At 47.7% G+C, this 17,292-nt stretch overlaps 1 protein-coding gene across 1 annotated transcript; it reads left to right on the top strand.

Moving 5' to 3' along the window:
- The first annotated feature begins 271 nt into the window (after positions 1-271).
- Positions 272-11,158, top strand: FOXF2 (forkhead box F2). Its single transcript, XM_058177437.1, has 2 exons — positions 272-1,304; positions 10,986-11,158. Exons 1-2 carry the CDS (start codon positions 272-274, stop codon positions 11,156-11,158), a joined length of 1,206 nt encoding a protein of 401 aa, XP_058033420.1.
- The last annotated feature ends 6,134 nt before the right edge of the window (positions 11,159-17,292 follow it).

The raw sequence follows: 17,292 nt of genomic DNA on the forward strand, positions 1-17,292 counted from the left end.
CAGGGGGCAGAGAGCGGAGCCCGGGAGAACTGAAGGCTCCTGAGTTGGGGGAGGAGGAGGAGGAGGAGGAGGTGGTGGTAGTGGAGAAAGAGAAGGAGGGGGTCAGACGGGAGAGGGAGAGGAAGGAGGGAGGAGGGAAGGGGCGCTGTGCTTGTGTGAAAGAGCGAGCGAGACCGGGAGCGGGTGAAAAGCTTGCGCAAGGGAGGAGGCAGAGATGTTCAGGGCGCCGCTGCCAGACCGCTGAGGAGGTGGCCCAGGAGGAGCAGCCTCCATGAGCTCCGAGATCGGGGGCCCGGTGCCTCGCAGCCCGGCCTTGATGAACCAGCCGCCGCCTCCCTCCGCCCTGGAGTCATCCAGCACCGGCAGCAGCACCGCTACAACTCCCGGCAGCGGCGGCGGCGGCGGCGGAGGAGGAGGAGGCGGCGGAGGCAACAACAACTCCGGCGGCTGCGCTTCCGCCTCCGCGCCATCCAAGACCAAGAAGGCCAGCTCGGGGCTGCGACGGCCGGAGAAGCCGCCTTACTCGTACATCGCGCTGATCGTGATGGCCATCCAGAGCTCGCCTTCCAAGCGGCTGACGCTGAGCGAGATCTACCAGTTCCTGCAAGCCCGCTTCCCTTTCTTCCGCGGCGCCTATCAAGGCTGGAAGAACTCGGTGCGGCACAACCTCTCCCTCAACGAGTGTTTCATCAAGCTTCCCAAAGGGCTGGGCCGGCCGGGCAAGGGCCACTACTGGACCATCGACCCGGCCAGCGAGTTCATGTTCGAGGAAGGCTCCTTCCGACGACGCCCGCGGGGCTTCCGAAGGAAATGCCAGGCGCTCAAGCCCACCATGTACCACCGAATGGTGAACGGGCTGAGCTTCCTCCCGCAGGGCTTCGACTTCCAGGCGCCCCCGGCCGCGCCTCTGGGCTGCCACCCCAGCAGCTACAACCCTCTGGACGTGATGCAGGCTGGCGCTGCCTACGACGCCCATCATGTCCCGCACATGTCGCCTAACCCGGGCTCCACGTACATGGCCAGTTGCCCGGTCCCGTCCAACGGTCCAGATTACGGGCCGGATAGCAGCAGCAGCCCAGTGCCTTCCTCGCCTGCCATGGCCAGCGCCATCGAGTGCCACTCGCCCTACGGCAGCCCTGCCGGACACTGGACTGCCTCGGCGGCCTCGCCCTATCTCAAGCAGCAGGCCCTTCAGCCGCCGCCGCCGCCTACCGCCGCCGCCCCTGCCGGCATCCACTCGGGAATGGCCTCCTATTCGCTGGAGCAGAGCTACCTGCACCAAAACGGCAGAGAAGACCTCTCAGGTACCGCAGCTGTCCCGTCCCGTCCGGTCCTTCCCTCCCTCCTTTCCTCTTTCTCTCTTGCCCCGAAGCGAGTTGCTTCGTTTTCAGAGGCCGAGGCCTCTTTCCTGGGAATCTGGAAAGAAAACACTCCCCGAAGGTTTTCCAGAGCCAGATTCGGGTCTGAGGGGCGGAGAGAGGGCAGAATTCAAATCCTAGGCATACACATACTTTGAAGCCCCGAGACTAAGCTGGCTGAATCGAAAGGATTCAGTGGAACAATTTATCCCCGAGTCAATATTGCCGCATCAGTCTCAGCCTCTGGAATCCAAGGACAGCCCTCCCTTCCCTTCCCTGCTCCTACTTGCAGGCACCGCGAGTCCCATTTGGAAATCCTTCTCCTTTGGTACTTTAATGGTCATCTAATAAGTTTATAGATGGTCCAATCCTGTTGAGAAACGCTTGAGTTTGAAGTCCATAAACCCGTAATCTGCTGTTTGCAGGAGATTCTCTGAATACTTGACTTGGCTGCCACTTCAGTAGGAACTGAAAATGTAGAATTAGAAGATGTAAAATTAGGCAGTCTTGGGTGTTTGGGGTTGTTTTTTTTTTACTCACGTGTATAGATTGGAGAATTACATTCTTGAAGGGGATAGAGGGAATGAAGCGAATCGCTTCTAAAAGTGAGTCCTGGCGCGGGGTGGGGTGGGATGGGGGTGGGAGAGGGAGAAATCTGAAAGTATCTGGCTGCGATCCTAAGCAAACTTATCGGTGCTCAGAATCGCAGCCAGATCGGGAGGTTGGATAGGAACGTTGGATTTGTAAATGCTGCCGTTTGGTATTTGATCTCGATTATTTATATTGTGTACAAGCAATTGACCTGATTGAGCTGGATATATGTATGTGTGTTTGTGTGTGTGTTTGTGTGTTCAAGGAAAATTACATTGTATCCCACACCTCAAAGTGAAATTTAGGGTAGATTAAAAAAATAAATAAATCCAAATCACAAAATTTCTCCTGAGTGCTGAAGTGGGGAAGAGAGACCCAAAATCCCTCCGCCCCGCTCAAGTTAACTTGTAACTGTCAGATAACAAGCCGAGAAGGTCCTTCTCCAGTACAGATGTTTTCAGAGAAAACACCAGCTTTGGTGTAAGAAAGCAAAGGCTTTCTGGGGGACGGGGCGAGAGGAATAGACCGATTGTTGCGGGGGGGGGGAGAGAAGAGTAGAACTGGGTTAAGGAGAGAATACACATCTGCAGTCCAGCCTCGAAGCATTTTGGTATTTTCAAGATCGGACTCGAATTTCGCTGTTAGTCACCTCGTTACACCCTCCATCCAAATCTTAATTTACCAACCACCCCCTGGGCGACAAGGAGGTCGGTCGCCTCTAGGAACTTCTCTACACTCAAGATCCAGAATTATGGGGTGTTTATTAGATGCAGTTCTCCCCACTGTTCCTGGCACACACACACCCGACTCTCAAAGAACCCAGAGGGGGGAAAGCGCCAGCAATTTGTACAACTCTTAAGGCTGCCTTTCGGAGTACCTGGTGTTTTTCTTCTCTTCCCCCGGGGGACGGTGCCCAGGTTCCCCAGTCTCGTCTTCAGGCAAGGCTGAATCGCCGAGGTAAAATTTAAACGGGGTATTTCAAAGCGAACACACACAGAGAAACTGTATGCAGTCCGACGACTTCTCATTCGAAGCTGTTTTCGTCCCAGTAAACCTGGGTAGGAGAGGGGCCGCGAGATCCCCTTAAGGATAAAGAGAGGGAGGGAGGGAGGGAGGGAGAAAAAGAAAGAAAGAAAAGAAAAGAAAAGAAAAGAAAAGAAAAGAAAAGAAAAGAAAAGAAAAGAAAAGAAAAGAAAAGAAAGAAAGAAAGAAAGAAAGAAAGAAAGAAAGGAATGCACACTCTCAGGGAGAGAAAGATACAGACGCCGGGAGTTAATAAATCAAGGATTCCCTCCCAGGCATTACGAATCGGTCCCTTGGAGTTGCTGTTGCGTTTGGGGGGGATTGTTTAACTTTGCCCTCCTGCGCACGCCTTCCCAGAAGTAGGCCTTTTAAACTCTTGGCTCTTGGGGAATCTGTAGCATCCCAGCACAGAACGGTCAGAGTTGTGTTGTTTCTGTCCCCGCTGAAATAACCAAAAGCCTTCCTTACACGCTCCCAGGCTGTGTGTTCCTGTAGATAATGCTCAGTTTTCGTGTATTTTTCTGGGTGGGGGATAGTGGGGGGATTTTGCTTGGTTCAAACCCTTTCTCTCTTCCCCAGAGGCAGAAAACGCGTAAATGTCTAAAGGAACTTTTGTATGCTTATTTTTTAAAAAAAATATTCAGTGTTGTACCGGGCTAATTGAAAAAAAAGTGGGGGGTGATTGCAAATGCGTACTACAAATGGTGTGGGAGAAGGAGCCGAGCTTTGTGCATTTTCTTCCAAAATGCAAAAGGAAAAAGAAAAAGAAAGTTGCTCGGGTTATTTCTATAACTGGAAGGAACTGCGAGGGGTCGTCTCTTCGCGATATGTTGCTTTTTTTAAAAAAAAATAGCCTTGAAAAATCTGGGGGAGAGAGAGAAGGAGAGAAGGAGAGAGAGAGGAGAAAATAAGGCTCCGAAATGGGTAAAAGATGTGGAGCTAGTATTGGGAAAGGAAGGAGGAGGGAGGGGGAGGAGATGGGTTCTCCAAATAACCTTTTTAAACGTGGGTCTCGGAGGTTAACTAAACAAAGACAGTCTGGGCTGGACCACACCGAAGGGGACTGGAGCTTGACTTAACCCAGATGAGAGCGGGGTCTTGTTCAATTTTATGGGAATTTCAACAAGTAACAAATACAGACGACCTTGTCCGCTGCTTGGGTTTCTCTCCTCCGTGACCTGCTGTCAATCAGCTGTAGAAACTTTCCCGCAACTGCCTCTCCATCTCAGCGCGTTGGGTTTTTAACTGGGGATTTGAAAACGATCGTCCCCTGAAAGATCTTTCTTAAAACTGACGTAATATCATCATCATCATCATTATTATTATTGTTGTTGTTGTTGTTGTTGTTATTAACAACAACAGCAGCAGCAGCAATAACAGGGAAGAATTGAAATGAGGTTTTAAAGACAGGAGCCTGAAAAACTTTACTTTTTGTTTTTCTTTTTGCCTCTTTCCGTCCAGTTCCTAATGCCTCGGTTCTGATGATCTAAATATAATTTCGGTTGTTGACTTTAATGAATACACAAACAAAATGCCCCTATCCGAATTGTACATGAAGTACAACCCCTCAGTAAAATGCAATGTTTTTTTTCCTCCTTACCTTCCACAATACCAAAATTTCTAATCTCTCTTTTTTTCTTCCACCTTAAAAGGCTGCAATTAGAATAATCCCACCAATTCCTGACTACGCATTTCTCCTTAAAACGGAGTTGCAGTCCGATCCGTAACCTGGCTTAACAAACGGCGCAGCCGGCCTCAAAGGCCGGTAGGACTCCAGATAACCCTTCGCATTTTTTGATGGCTTCTACACAGGCAGAGTTGGGTTCCTTAGGTGCAAAAAAAGAGGATAAGATTTCAGTATTTACTTAGAGGTGACCCTCATGGCCTTCACGAAGTTTGCTCTCCGAGAAACGGAGCACTATCTCACAAGCTTAATAAAAAGCTGTTTCGTGAAGTACGAGCGCTCAAGAGATACTTAGAAGGGGGTTCCTTGAGATCACTTAGACCCTCCTAAATAAGCCCCGTTTCCCTCCCTGAAGAAGCCACGGACCCAGAGCTTTCCGATTTTTGAACATAGATTTGCGTGTGTGTATGCACGCGCGTGTGGGCGTATTTAAGGGAGGAAATCTATCCCACTTAACCTAGTGTGTGTGAATCCTGAACTTTATTTGTGAGTAAACAGATAGGGTGTGAAGATCTTCCCACCCATTCCACCCAAATTCGGATAACTTTTTAACTTGAGTAATTCTCAGACGAAGTGATCTTTTAATTATCCTAGCTAGCCGGCTTTTTAAGACAACTAAGGCCTAAATATAATTAGAAAGCAAAAGATCGTTCTTTCACAACTGGCAGCCACAACCTTGTGGTTCTTGTCGGCTGGAAACCTAAACCTCCCAGTGTCCCAAAGGTGATTTCAAAAAGGCACGTGGGTTTTTCTCGAAGGGGGCGGTGTTCAATATTTCGTAGTCCTCCTTGGAGGGCTACTAAGAAAAAAAAATCCTATGTAAACCATAAAAATCCTATCTAACCCGTTGAGCCAATAGATTGGAGTCTTTGAAAGCCAGGGCAGGATTTGGGAGTTTAGAGCTGACAGGGCTATGCAAAGTCATGAAAGGATAGGTGGGAAGGGTACAAAGCGAGGAGATCTGCAAAGGAGAACCAGTTCCCTCTTGGTAAACACCACGCGTTTGCAATGGAAGGCACTATGGCCAAGCCTCAAGGCCTACCGCCCTGGAGAAGACAGGGGAAGTCCCCAGCCACCCAGTTTCCAAAGTCTTGGGTTTGGGATCGAAATGAGCAGTTCCGGTGTGTGTGGGGGGGGTGTTCTCGAAAATTCGCACAGGAGATGTCTCCATCCAACCAAAAGGCCTTGCTAGAAGATCTCGAGATCTTCTATGCGAGTGGGTCATTTTCTAGGCTGGGGGAAAACCGCCTCTTCTTTTCTCTCCCAATTGATTTTTTTTTTAAACCAGCCCACTCAAGCCTTAGCAAACCATCCACTCTTTTAGCGCCAAAGGCGGAACAAGATTGGAACCAGTGATCTCAGGGGTTTTTTTTCCAGAGGCTTTTAGAAGGGAAAAGAAGGAAGAAAGGGAGGGAGGGAGGGAAAGAGAGAGAGAGAGAGAGAGAAAGAAAGAGAAAAAAGAGAGAAAAAAGAACGAAAGAAAGAGAAAGAAAGAGAGAGTGTGTCGGGCGTTTCTTGTTTTGTTTTGTTTTGTTTTGTTTTGTTTTGTTTTGACACACCCTCCATCCAAACCGAACTGTTTGAATCAGAGTTGCAAATAAAGCTTTGCGGGTTTCCTTGGCAGCCTAGAAAGGCGGCGGAAATCCAGGGAAGCGGTTGCTTTGAGAAGAAGGACCTGAAGAAAAAAAGGGCCCAAACCGGAGCACAGAGAAGAGGGCGGAAGAAAGGAACAGTTTCGGTCGCTAAATTGACCCCAACTTGCAGCTGTCGCTGAACGTGGGTTGGGAACAATGGGGACAGGGTGGGGAGGGTTTTTTTTTTTGAAAGCACCAATAGCCTTCTCGAAACTCTGCAAAATCTCAGCTGAAGCCCCTGGCACTGGGGCAGCCACAGCGAATCGGAGGAAGAAGAGAATGATAGTTGACTCTTCTAACTTCTTTGTGTCTGGAAGGAAAAGATAAGGGCAAAAACTCCGGTCTCCCCGTATTGATTGGCCAGCAAAAGATAGAGATGGATGGATGGGCTTTCAAGTTCTCAGAAACTCGATTTACTTCCTTAGGGCATGTATGATCCATTCTAGCCCACTCAGTTGAAATCATTTCCGGCCCTTTCTACTGATAAACCGTAGCTCGTTACAAAGAGTCGAAGATGCTTTCCAGTTCCCAGGAACTCAGATGCCCAACCACACCGTTGGTTAGAGAAGAGCCTGGAAGATGGCCTATAAATCCATGTGTCTGGTCAAAGCTAAAATATCCTCCCTTGGTACTGAGGCCGAACTTCACCCTCAAACGGAGCGAGGCAACCTAACGAGTAAAATATATTCTTTGCCTTTTTTGGTGAGGTTGGGGGGAAAGCTGGTTGCCTTTGACTCCACTAAGACAGGTTAAAAAGCACAAGACGCTCCCCCCCACACACACCGAGCCTTTGGGATCTTTGGGGACATTTGCCAGGTCTCTGCCAGGGGGGAAAAAAAGAAGAAAAAAGCCCATGGAAACCAATGATTCTCTGCGGGATTCAAGAAGAGGCTGCTGTCAACGTGCCCCTTTAGCAGAACAAGCAGGTCGTTAAATTCACGGTAAAGAAATCTACACTGCAAAGGCCTGGGATTAAAATCAGGAAGAAGGTCTTGTTTGTGCTTTTGTGTTTACTTTTTCCAAGCCTTCTGCTTGGCTGTTTGGAGTTGATCTCTGGAATCAAGAGATCCCGCGCTAGCGAAGTGTTACTTGAAGGAAATCCACCCCAAGCTCCACTGACCTCGAATACCCTGCCTCGAAAATGAGAGACTCTGGTTGTAAACCGGGAAGCCTCCGCGTAAAATCCTGGCGCTGTTAATACCATTAACACAAGTGGTAACTGGAGCCTATCTTTAGATTAGGATTTGAGGGGAGGGGAGGGAGAGGAGGAGAGATTAACCGAATGCAAAAGAGATTTATTTACTTTTATAATAAGGCCTTTAAACCTGAAATAATCTCCCTAAAAGGAAATGGGGTTCTTTCTTGAAAATCCGCTTTGAATCCTGCACTTTCCCCCCCTCCCAAATGGTGACTTAATGATTGATAAGGATTCTGCTGCTGGGTGTCCAAGTTTTGTTTTCATTTTGGGCTGTTCAGTTGGCTCTTATTCCTTTCTTGTTGCAACTCACTTTAGGACCAGCCAAAAAGTGGATATGGAGGAGATAAAGAAATAAATAACTTCCAGGTCCTTCACTGAATACACTCACCTACACTCACTGTTTCTGCAGGCCAACCTAAAAGTATCTAATTCTGTCTTTCTCCCACTCTTGAGAGGAGGAAAAAAAAACACCTTTGAAATGACCCAAATTGAGCTTTGGCGAAGAAATAGGGCATCCCTTCAACATCTTGCTCTTTTAGGATCTGAGTCTTAACTGATTTGATTGCAATTTAAACTTTTGGTTTCCCTATATTGCTACATAGAAACAAAACAACACACCCAGCTTTGTGGGTACCTGTGTGTGCATATGTGTACATAAGTGGAAAATATTCAGACAAGAAAGAAACAGTTCATCTAAATTGCATTCCTTTCTCTATCTGAGAGTTCCTTACTGATATCACTACTATAAGACTTCTGAATAGACATTAATAGGATTGACCTGTGGCTCTGAAGCCCATGTGTTGGGTGATTTGAGGAGAAAGAGTAGGGAACTGTGGGCACCATCTTCAATCAAGGAAGGAAGCATCCTTTATTGTTAAAAGCTGGTGGATTTCCAACAGAAAGCTTAACATGGGCTTGTGGCTGCAAACAGGCCAAGCAGACCTAGAAGGGCCAAGTGGGAAATAAGAAACAAGGTCACACTTTGAAGGGAAAGGCACATCAATTTGTATTTGGACTGGAAGTTTGTATGCAGCTGAACTTCCTTGGAACTTCCTTTGGATGAAGTCCGAGCTCTAAAATTAGCCAGCTGGAACCAGGAGATATTTGAGCAGCCAGACTCTCGTCTTCTGTGCTCCAAGCGATTCAGGGAATGGGTGCAAGCAGGATTCCACCCAGCTGCAGCCCAGCCATTAAAGCATCTCCTACTTTTCCCATTTGCCTGGCATATGAATGTAGAACTGCTATAAAGGTTGCCATGCCCTTGGCCTTCTTTTTTTTTTACATTTGAATGAAATTGAATGGCTATATAAGTTTACATTGGGTTCCCCCACTTGAACTCAACGGGGTTGACTTGTGTAAACAAGACTAGGTAAAGCTCTTTCAGCAGGGCCTTCTCCAACTGGGTGCCCTCCAGAAGAATTGGAACGTGTTTGATCATTCCAAGCCATCTATTTAGACATGAATTATGATTCAGGAATGGATTCCCAGAGGCCAGGTCACATATTGTGGTGGTTAAAGGCATTGGACTAGTTGCTAGGAGAGATTGAGTTCTAGTCCTGTCTGACATGAAAGCCAACCGGGTGATTTTGGGCCAGGCACTCCATCTCAGCTGTAGGAAGGAAACAACCTCTTCCAGAAACCTTGAAGCCTCCTCCCACGAGAGGTCAGAGCAAGAAGCACATTGATTTCTTAGGAATCAACAGATGGTGAGCTGCCCCAAGGAAATCAGGGATCCAGATCAAGTTCAGATTCCCTTTTGCAGGTTTCATGGCTCTTTTTGAGTTTGGGCACTTTCTCAAACCTTCTGCATGGGTGTTTGTGGTTAATGGTTTAACTTCAGCAGAAGCCTATGGGTATTGTAATGAAATAAGGAAGGGGAGTGAAGGAGTGGAGCATGGAAACATTTTATCTTCTCCATCCTATTGTGTCTTCTGACCAGCATTGTCTGCCTAAGCATTGATGGTGCTCTTCTCAAATACTGTTACTTACTACAGTATGTTTGTAGCCCACTCCCTTCTCTCTCCCAGTGTGAAATTTAGAGTGGCTAACAAATAAATAAGGGGGGGGAGTTTGGTCTCAATTTCTCTCATTATTTTTACCTTGAGCTGCAAGCATGGAAGATTTTTGCTGGTGATGAGACTAACAAAAACAAAGGGATGTTTAGCCCACTGCCTTTTGATGAAGTTAACTTTAATTTTATTTTAATTAAAACAGGGTCCAAATGCCTCTGGCTGATGGGTTGACTGATTGGGCCTTTGATTGGTTTGACTCTCCTCCCAGCCAGCCTGCTTAACTGCTAAATGGAAGCCTGAGGACGGGAATTCAAGAAATTGGAGGTGTTGGGTTACATTTTTGATTGGTGACCTCTTCACTGTAATGAAGAGCAGGCCAGCCAGCGAGCCCCAGCCATGCCAAGGCTAGGAGAAATGTTCCATTCGCTTCAGGACTCAGCTTTTGCCCCCTATCAAAATCCTTTCCCTTTCAAACAGTACCAGTAAGGGGTCCATGCAGGGAAGCGAGAGAGGCCAGAAAGGTGTTGAAGAATGAGTGGGGAAACTCTGGTTCAACGCACAGAGTGGACAGTGGGTGACTTTGGGCCAGTCACTCTCATTCAGCCCAGCCTATCTCATAGGACTGATGTCCAAAAAAAATAATAACAGGAAGGAAGGAAGGAAGGAAGGAAGGAAGGAAGGAAGGAAGGAAGGAAGGAAGGAAGGAAGGAAGGAAGGAAGGTGTGCTATGTATGCAGTCTTGATCTCCAGAAAGAAGGCAAGACTGTAAATCTAATACAAAATGAACGGATCTATTGGTAAGAGAGACGGCCAGTTTGGTGAGCTATCCAGGCATTGGCCTCGAATTGGGAGATAGGCACAAAGCCCAGCTGGACCACTCTGGGGGCCAGTCACTCACTCTCAGCTGTGAGAAATAAGCAATGGCAAACGCTTCCAAAATCTTGCCAAGAAAACTGCAGGGATTTCTCGAGGCAGGTGCCAAGAGTCAAAGCTCTCAGTCCAAAGAAGCACACACAAACAGACACACACATTGATTACAGGGGAATCAGAAAGGTTGCTCCCCAAGTACGTTTTGAGGGTGTGATTGACGGCACTACCCTGCACCCCCATTCAAGGTGGAAGAGTTTTGTTACAATTACAAATGCAAACTTTCTGGGATTAGAGATTCGGGAGCAAAGGGGGAAAGGTCCAATACAGCTCCAATACAGTTCTAGATGTAGGGTTGTTGTTGTTGTTGTTTTACTTAGTGGGGAACATGATCCAATATGGAACACCGAGCGGCCTTCGGACTGCTGGGCTCCTTCTCCAAAAGTGAAAACCCGGAGGAAGGAGGGGGAGGGAGTCTCCTTTCTCTTTACCTATGGATTCCCACCTCTCCATTTTACACCAGGACAACTGTCCCCATTTCCCCCGCTTCCCATCCAACCCCACTCCGCCCCCAGAGCTTTCCTTGGACTGGCCTTCTCTCTTTTTCTCTTTCCGCAGTGGGCCTGCCTCGGTACCAGCACCACCCTAGCCCGGTGTGCGACCGGAAGGATTTCGTCCTCAATTTCAACGGCATCTCGTCCTTCCACCCATCTGCCAGCAGCTCTTATTACCACCACCATCACCATCACCACCAAACCGTCTGCCAGGACATCAAGCCCTGTGTGATGTAAACGCGGACTCCTAAGCCGAGCGGAAGGAGCCGGCAGCCGGCCGGCCGCAAGTGAAGGGCGGTGGGAGGCTGCAGAGGCGCTCCAAAATCCAGCAGGGCCCGGTGAAGGGCTCGGGATAAGTCCCACGGCCCACGGCTCCCTACACGAGGAAGCCAGCGCAGAGACAAGCACTTTTCTCTTGGTGACCTCGCGCAGCCCGATCCTCCGCGCCCGAAACCAAAAGCTTCGTTCCAGCCGGGCCGTTTGCCCCGATCCTTCCCTGGTCCTTTGAAGTGAAGCCCCGCTCCCATCCGCCGGACTGATGCCTTGCAAGAAGAGGAAAGACATGGGAGGGGGGGGTCCCCTCCTCAGCGAAGCCCCTCTGTGCCCTCTCCCAGGAGGGACCAACCCCCATACAGGATCGCTACCTTACCAGGGACACGTTCACAGTTGCAAGTTCCGCGCAATGCGCCGGAGGGAGGGAGGGAGGGCGGGCTACCCTTCCCTTCTGGCTTCCCCCTCGCAGGAGGAGGATGGGCGCCGAATTCCGAGTATGCCGTTATAGTTAGACACCCAGCCCGAAGAAGCTCGGAGGTGCTTTCTCCCAAGAAGGGAATGCCTGATTAGGATCGGGCTGCGGACTCCCTAAGCCTTCTTCGGGCCGCGCAGCCGAGGTCCTCAGGAGAAGTTAGGTCACGATTCCCACCCTCTTTATAAGATGATGGGAGCTGTAGTTCAGTCCTCCAGAGAGGATTCCGTGCATGAAGGAGGCTGGCTTGCGCGGTGATGATTTCTGCAGGTCCATACTAAGGCTGCCCTGTTCTTTCTTTTGCTAGCCCGCGTTTTCAAAAGAGGGAACACGTCGCGTTGCCGGTTTCGTTTAATTTTTTTATATCTACGAGTTTTATTTAAAAGCAACATTAAAATGGTTGGATTCGGATTTGACCCAAGCCTTCTGAAATCGATAGGATTTTAGATGGAAGCCCCCTTTTTATGATTTCATGGAATGGGTCTAAAGATGAATAAATCTGAGGATCAACCTGTTAACACTTTTTTTTTTTTTTTGGACAAGCAAGCAGGCACGTTGGTGTGGAGGTCGCCCTCTGTTCATTACACAGCATCCCCCCCCCTTAAAAAAATAAATAAAGTAAAAAAGACGTTTAAAGCAAAAGGGGTTGAGCTGGACTTCGTCTATAATCTAAAGGAAGTCCTTCACGTTCCCGTTTCATTAGCATCCCAGGGACCCGAGGCCGTTTATTTGATAACCCCGTTTCCCTCGTCCGCGTTTAGAGAAAGGCAAACAGGAATGGAAAAGACTTCTAGCGGCGGCATCGGCCACCGGGGACTTCGAGCGCAGCCAAGCCATCGCCGAGGCGATTGTTAAACAAGTCCTTCATCACAGCACAATTCATTCGGCACAACGATGGCTGGCCGGCCTTTGTGGTGCTTTCGGGTCTTGAAAAGTTCCTTTCCTCTGTATGAAGATCTCAGGAAGAGAAGCCAGGCATTCTTGTCTTACGGGATGTACACAGTTGGGGGGAGGCGGGGAGGAACGAAAACGAAAGTAATTTTTGATGCAAGAAAACCTTTGATCGTTGCTTTGGCCAAGGCTTCTTTTTTTTCTTTCTTTCTTTGCATGAAATGCCTTATTTTTCCAGTATGCCGTTAAGGGAGTCCATTGGCATTGACCAGCACGATGAAGCACCAGTGATTTCTAGCGGTGAGGCGGGGATCGGGGTGGGACGCGAGTATTTCCACCATTGGCATCTCCCAATTTTCAAATCCGGGTTAACTCGTCTAAGTTTTCAGATACTGACACGTTACCACTTCGGGGGTGGTTTATTTCTATTTTTTCCCCCTCCTCTTAAGCGTTTATATCACAGTTTGCTGACGTTTTGTGTTTGTTTTCTTGAGAAGAAAGGAATTGAAATAAATTTCGTGTATACTCGCACACTATCGCTTTTCAACCAGAGAGTATAATTTGCACTTATGTATAACGTTTGTTGGTTTGTCAGAAGTTTGTGATGTACAAAGTTGCCGGGGTGGGCATTTCCCTGCCCCCCAATAAAATGTATGTGACACAAGCTTAGTTTTCTTTCCCTTTGGCATGTAAACGCCTCCCCTTGATATTAGGAAGGGTCCACTTTTGATACTTGAAAGAAAAGGGGAGCAATGGCGGGGGAAGCCATTGCCTTCCGTGTTCCAAAGGGGGAAGAGCCCGGCTTTGCGCAGGTTTGGCGGGCTTCGCTTTGGGTGGAAGGTGGGGACGTGACTGGTAAACTTGAAGGTTTCAACCCAACCCGATTTCTTCCAGCCACAAGGACCACCTCTTCTCCTTTCCAGCTTCAGGCGGAGATCCGAGACCAGGCAGGGCAAATACTCGGATTCTCTATTGTAGTTTACACTTTATTCAGGACATCCAAGACCTTTCCAGGGAGAGAACTCGAAATTCACAATGTGCGTTTAGAACTGAGCGAACCGTGGCTTACAAACGTCAAAGGCGTCACCTCTAGATTAGCTGAGGATGATGGGGAGGTGACCTAGCATCTTTGGAAGGCAGCAGGTCGGATAAGGCTATTGCTCCGAAATTGTAGTCTCTTCCTACGGGGGAAGAAAAAAAAAGATTGATTTCCGAGGATTAGAAAATCTCCCCAGAAGAGACAGAGTAATCTTCCCAAACCAGGCATTTTTCAAGAGGGTTGGACCGGAGCTGCCATCACCAGAACCCTCGCGCGTTCTGGCCAAGGATGATGGGAGTGGTAATCCAAAAGAGCAGGAGGACCTTAAAGTGGATAGCTAATATATACACACAGACCTTATCTCGATTCGAAATCCACTCAGCTCCAAACAGGTTTGCCCCATTCTGCCCAGCACACTTTCTGTTCATTTGTTAGTCAAGTCCAGTGTTAACTTGGGGTTGAAAGGAAGAGGCAGGACTCCGATCAGTGACTTCAGCTCTTTAATTCTATAGGAACAAAAACACAACTGCTGGCTGGCCGCCAGTGCCCTCTTTTTAAAGGGTCCTGTTGTGCAGCCCAGCCATTGGCAACGCTTTATTTCTCCTGCCGCTCTCCTGGACCACTGAGCGACGGGTATGCTAATTCCTCTCTGAACTCGGACCTGAAAGGAAACCTACCGTTCTATTTACATATTTACATATTTACCATCCAGTCGAGCCTCTTGTCCAATTTACAGCGTTGATCTACATCGCCGCTTTCCCCCAACCTGGCGCTCTCCAGATTGTAGCGCTGGGCTACAATTTCCTTTGATCCGAAAGCGATGAGGATCGTAGCCCACCAGTTCCAAGAGTGGCAGATTCGCAGAGCCGGATTTACAGATCCATCTGGAATAATTAGGAATTAGCCTTATCGGGATATCCTCTGGGCGTAGTTTTTTTTTTTTAATCGAAATGGCGATCCCGACAGTGCGATCAAAACTCCTTCAGCTTTTTACGAGCATCACCATCTTGGCTTTTGTTAAAACATCCCTGCAGACAATTCTGAGCCTGCCTATGTTGATGGGAGCAGAAACTGCCCCCCCCCCCGCACTTCCTTACAGATTTGAGTTTTGATGACTCTCAGAACTGCTTGAGGCAGATAGGAGGAGCATACCTATTTTAACAGTAATAGAGTTGGAAGGAACCTTGGAGGCCATCTAGTCCAACCCCCTGCTCACCCAGGAGACTGCACTAGGGATTCGAACCTCGGAACTGCCCACCAGCTCAGTGTCACTTATTCAGTAATATTATGAAAAATATTCATAATTTTATAATAATGTGACATAGCATTATTATGTCCCTTATTCATATATTTGCCACTACCGCATCCCTTATTCGGCCCATTCAATCCTGTAGCAATTTAGAAAGCAGACAACAGGCAGGGCTGGGGCTTAAATGCCCCCATGCTGAATTTAGATGGCATGAGCCAGTCAGGACAAATGTATTGGGTGCTGCCACTCCGGAGCTGAAGTGCATTGAAAACCATAGGATTTATTACTAAAACCGAACTGGCCTGCCTAATTGTAATCAACAACCTTGACCTCTTCCTGGTAGACATACATTCTCCAGTTGGGCGTCCCATGCAGGTACTTCAAATCCTCAGCCCAGGATTGCCACTGCTGACAAATCTGGGCCTTCAATGCCATACACCTGGAGGGCATATTGGCCTGATCTTCCAACACCTGTCAAGTTCTGATGTAACAGATCTGGATTTAGAAATAAGCCCCACTGCTTTCGGTAGCATGAGGCAGGATAATTTCATAGGAGAAAGGAAAAGAATGTGAAGGTCTTAGCATACCCAACTGAGATCAGTCTGGTTGGAGATAATTCAAGTTGTTCTCCGCATCATCTCCTCATTCCCACGTGTCTTACACTCCCAGAAAATTTAACTATCCTCCATAGCAGGCCTGGGAATAAAACTCAGGCCTTGGGCAGGGCAGGGATTTTAGATTAAATCCGCGCAGCCCACTTGGTCAGCCCACTTGACTGAGTGAATTTCAGCCAAACCTTTTTCAGGAAGCTAAAACTTTAAGTTCTGCTGCTTTGATGGGAATTGGTGTTTAATTGATTAGTTGTTTTTTTTAAAAAAGAGACAACTTGATCTGCAACAGAAAGATAAGCCATCAGTAGATTTACAGATGAGAGTGTTCAAGTCCAAAATTATTGAATAAAAGAGGTTTAGGCTTGAATTGGGGTGAGTCTCCTGCCCTGCACTCTCCAAGCTTCCCCCCATTTTTTGATTTCATCCAGGCTTTTCTTGTGTTTAATAAAAATGGAGCAATTTTCCCGAACAAGAAAAAAAAAATCCACCACCCAGGAGTTTACTATATAATAAGAGTACTCCCAATCTTGCATTTCCAAACAATAAAACAGGGAGAGAATTTGTGCATTTTTAAAAAAAAAAATTCTCCCTATTTACGTTCAAGCACAACACTTCATGGGCTTCTCAGAGGCCTGCTGTACATTATAAAGTCAGTTTCAGAGAACGCTGCGACCACAGTGCAGTGTTTACATTCTTCTCAAGGCAAGCCTGCATGGACGTAATTTATAACCTAAACACTCCAACGTAACTTGTTTATATAGAGCCTGACAAGACCTCAAAGACCGAAAAACTGAAATTGCCCAACCTGGAGTTCCCATGAGGCTCCACTGCCCCCTGATGGAGAGATGCAATGGGTGGAAGGCGCCCTAAGAAATCTTACCTATAATATCCTAAACATCTGAAAGTCAGCCTCGGAGAAATTTAACCTTCAAGAAATTCATAGATAAATGGATGTTTTCCTGGATCATCTTCTCTGGGTTAGTTTGTGTGTGTGCCCATGCATGCACGTGTACATTTGCGCACACATGTGCGCATGCTCACACACACTTCAAGTCAATGCTGACACCTGGTGCCTGCCTGGACAATTCCTCTCAGTTTTCTCTGTTGTTTCTAGGCAATGACGGACCAATCAAGCAAGAACCTTACCAAGAAGAAAACAAAGCTCCCACCAATGCTGACAGGGCAAATGACTTGTATATAAATAGAGCGCAAACTCCACTCTCTTCTAGCACTGATGATGTTATCTAGTTGGGTAAAAAAAGGCAAGCAAACAACCAAACTCAGAGGGCACCGAGCCTTCTACATCTTTCACCCATCTAACAGGCCAAAATGATGCCATTAAAAGCCGATGAACACAGTTTAAGTCTGGCCACCTTATTTCATTTTAATGAGCAGTGAGTACTTCCACTGTCCTTATTAAAGTAGTTAATGCTCTTTCAGCAGAGAAGTGGCTTGCTATTGTTGGCTTCCTAGGGTTGAGGTAGAACCCTAGGAGTAGCTGGTTCAAGGTCACCCAGCTGGCTTTGTGCCTTAGGTGGTCCTAGAACCCAGAGTTTTCTGGTTTTCAGCGGAATGCCTTAACTACTTCACCAAACTATGTCTTATCAGTTACCCACACCTTTATAAGTAGGTGTTTGTTGGAAGGGTTCACCGAGAAAGGGGTGAGCAGAGAACTTGTGATCTTGTGCCTTGGGTGATAATAAACCTCAGTGTTTTTTGCGAGTGCCATTCCCTTCCCTGACAGGTTTCATTGGTGTGGTGTTTTAGAGTGTTTTTCTCAGCCTAGGAGTTCTTGCTGCCCTTCTAAACAATTTATGGACAGTATCCAGATGTGCA

This window comes from Ahaetulla prasina, chromosome 3 (assembly GCF_028640845.1).
Source record: "Ahaetulla prasina isolate Xishuangbanna chromosome 3, ASM2864084v1, whole genome shotgun sequence".
Classification (NCBI taxonomy): domain Eukaryota; kingdom Metazoa; phylum Chordata; class Lepidosauria; order Squamata; family Colubridae; genus Ahaetulla; species Ahaetulla prasina.

Bases quoted from the DNA above. Each gene is read 5' to 3' on its own strand.
- FOXF2 (XM_058177437.1), top strand. From the start codon at position 272: ATGAGCTCCGAGATCGGGGGCCCGGTGCCTCGCAGCCCGGCCTTGATG. The intron at 1,305-10,985 runs GTACCGCAGCTG...CTCTTTCCGCAG, and splicing joins CGGCAGAGAAGACCTCTCAG to TGGGCCTGCCTCGGTACCAG.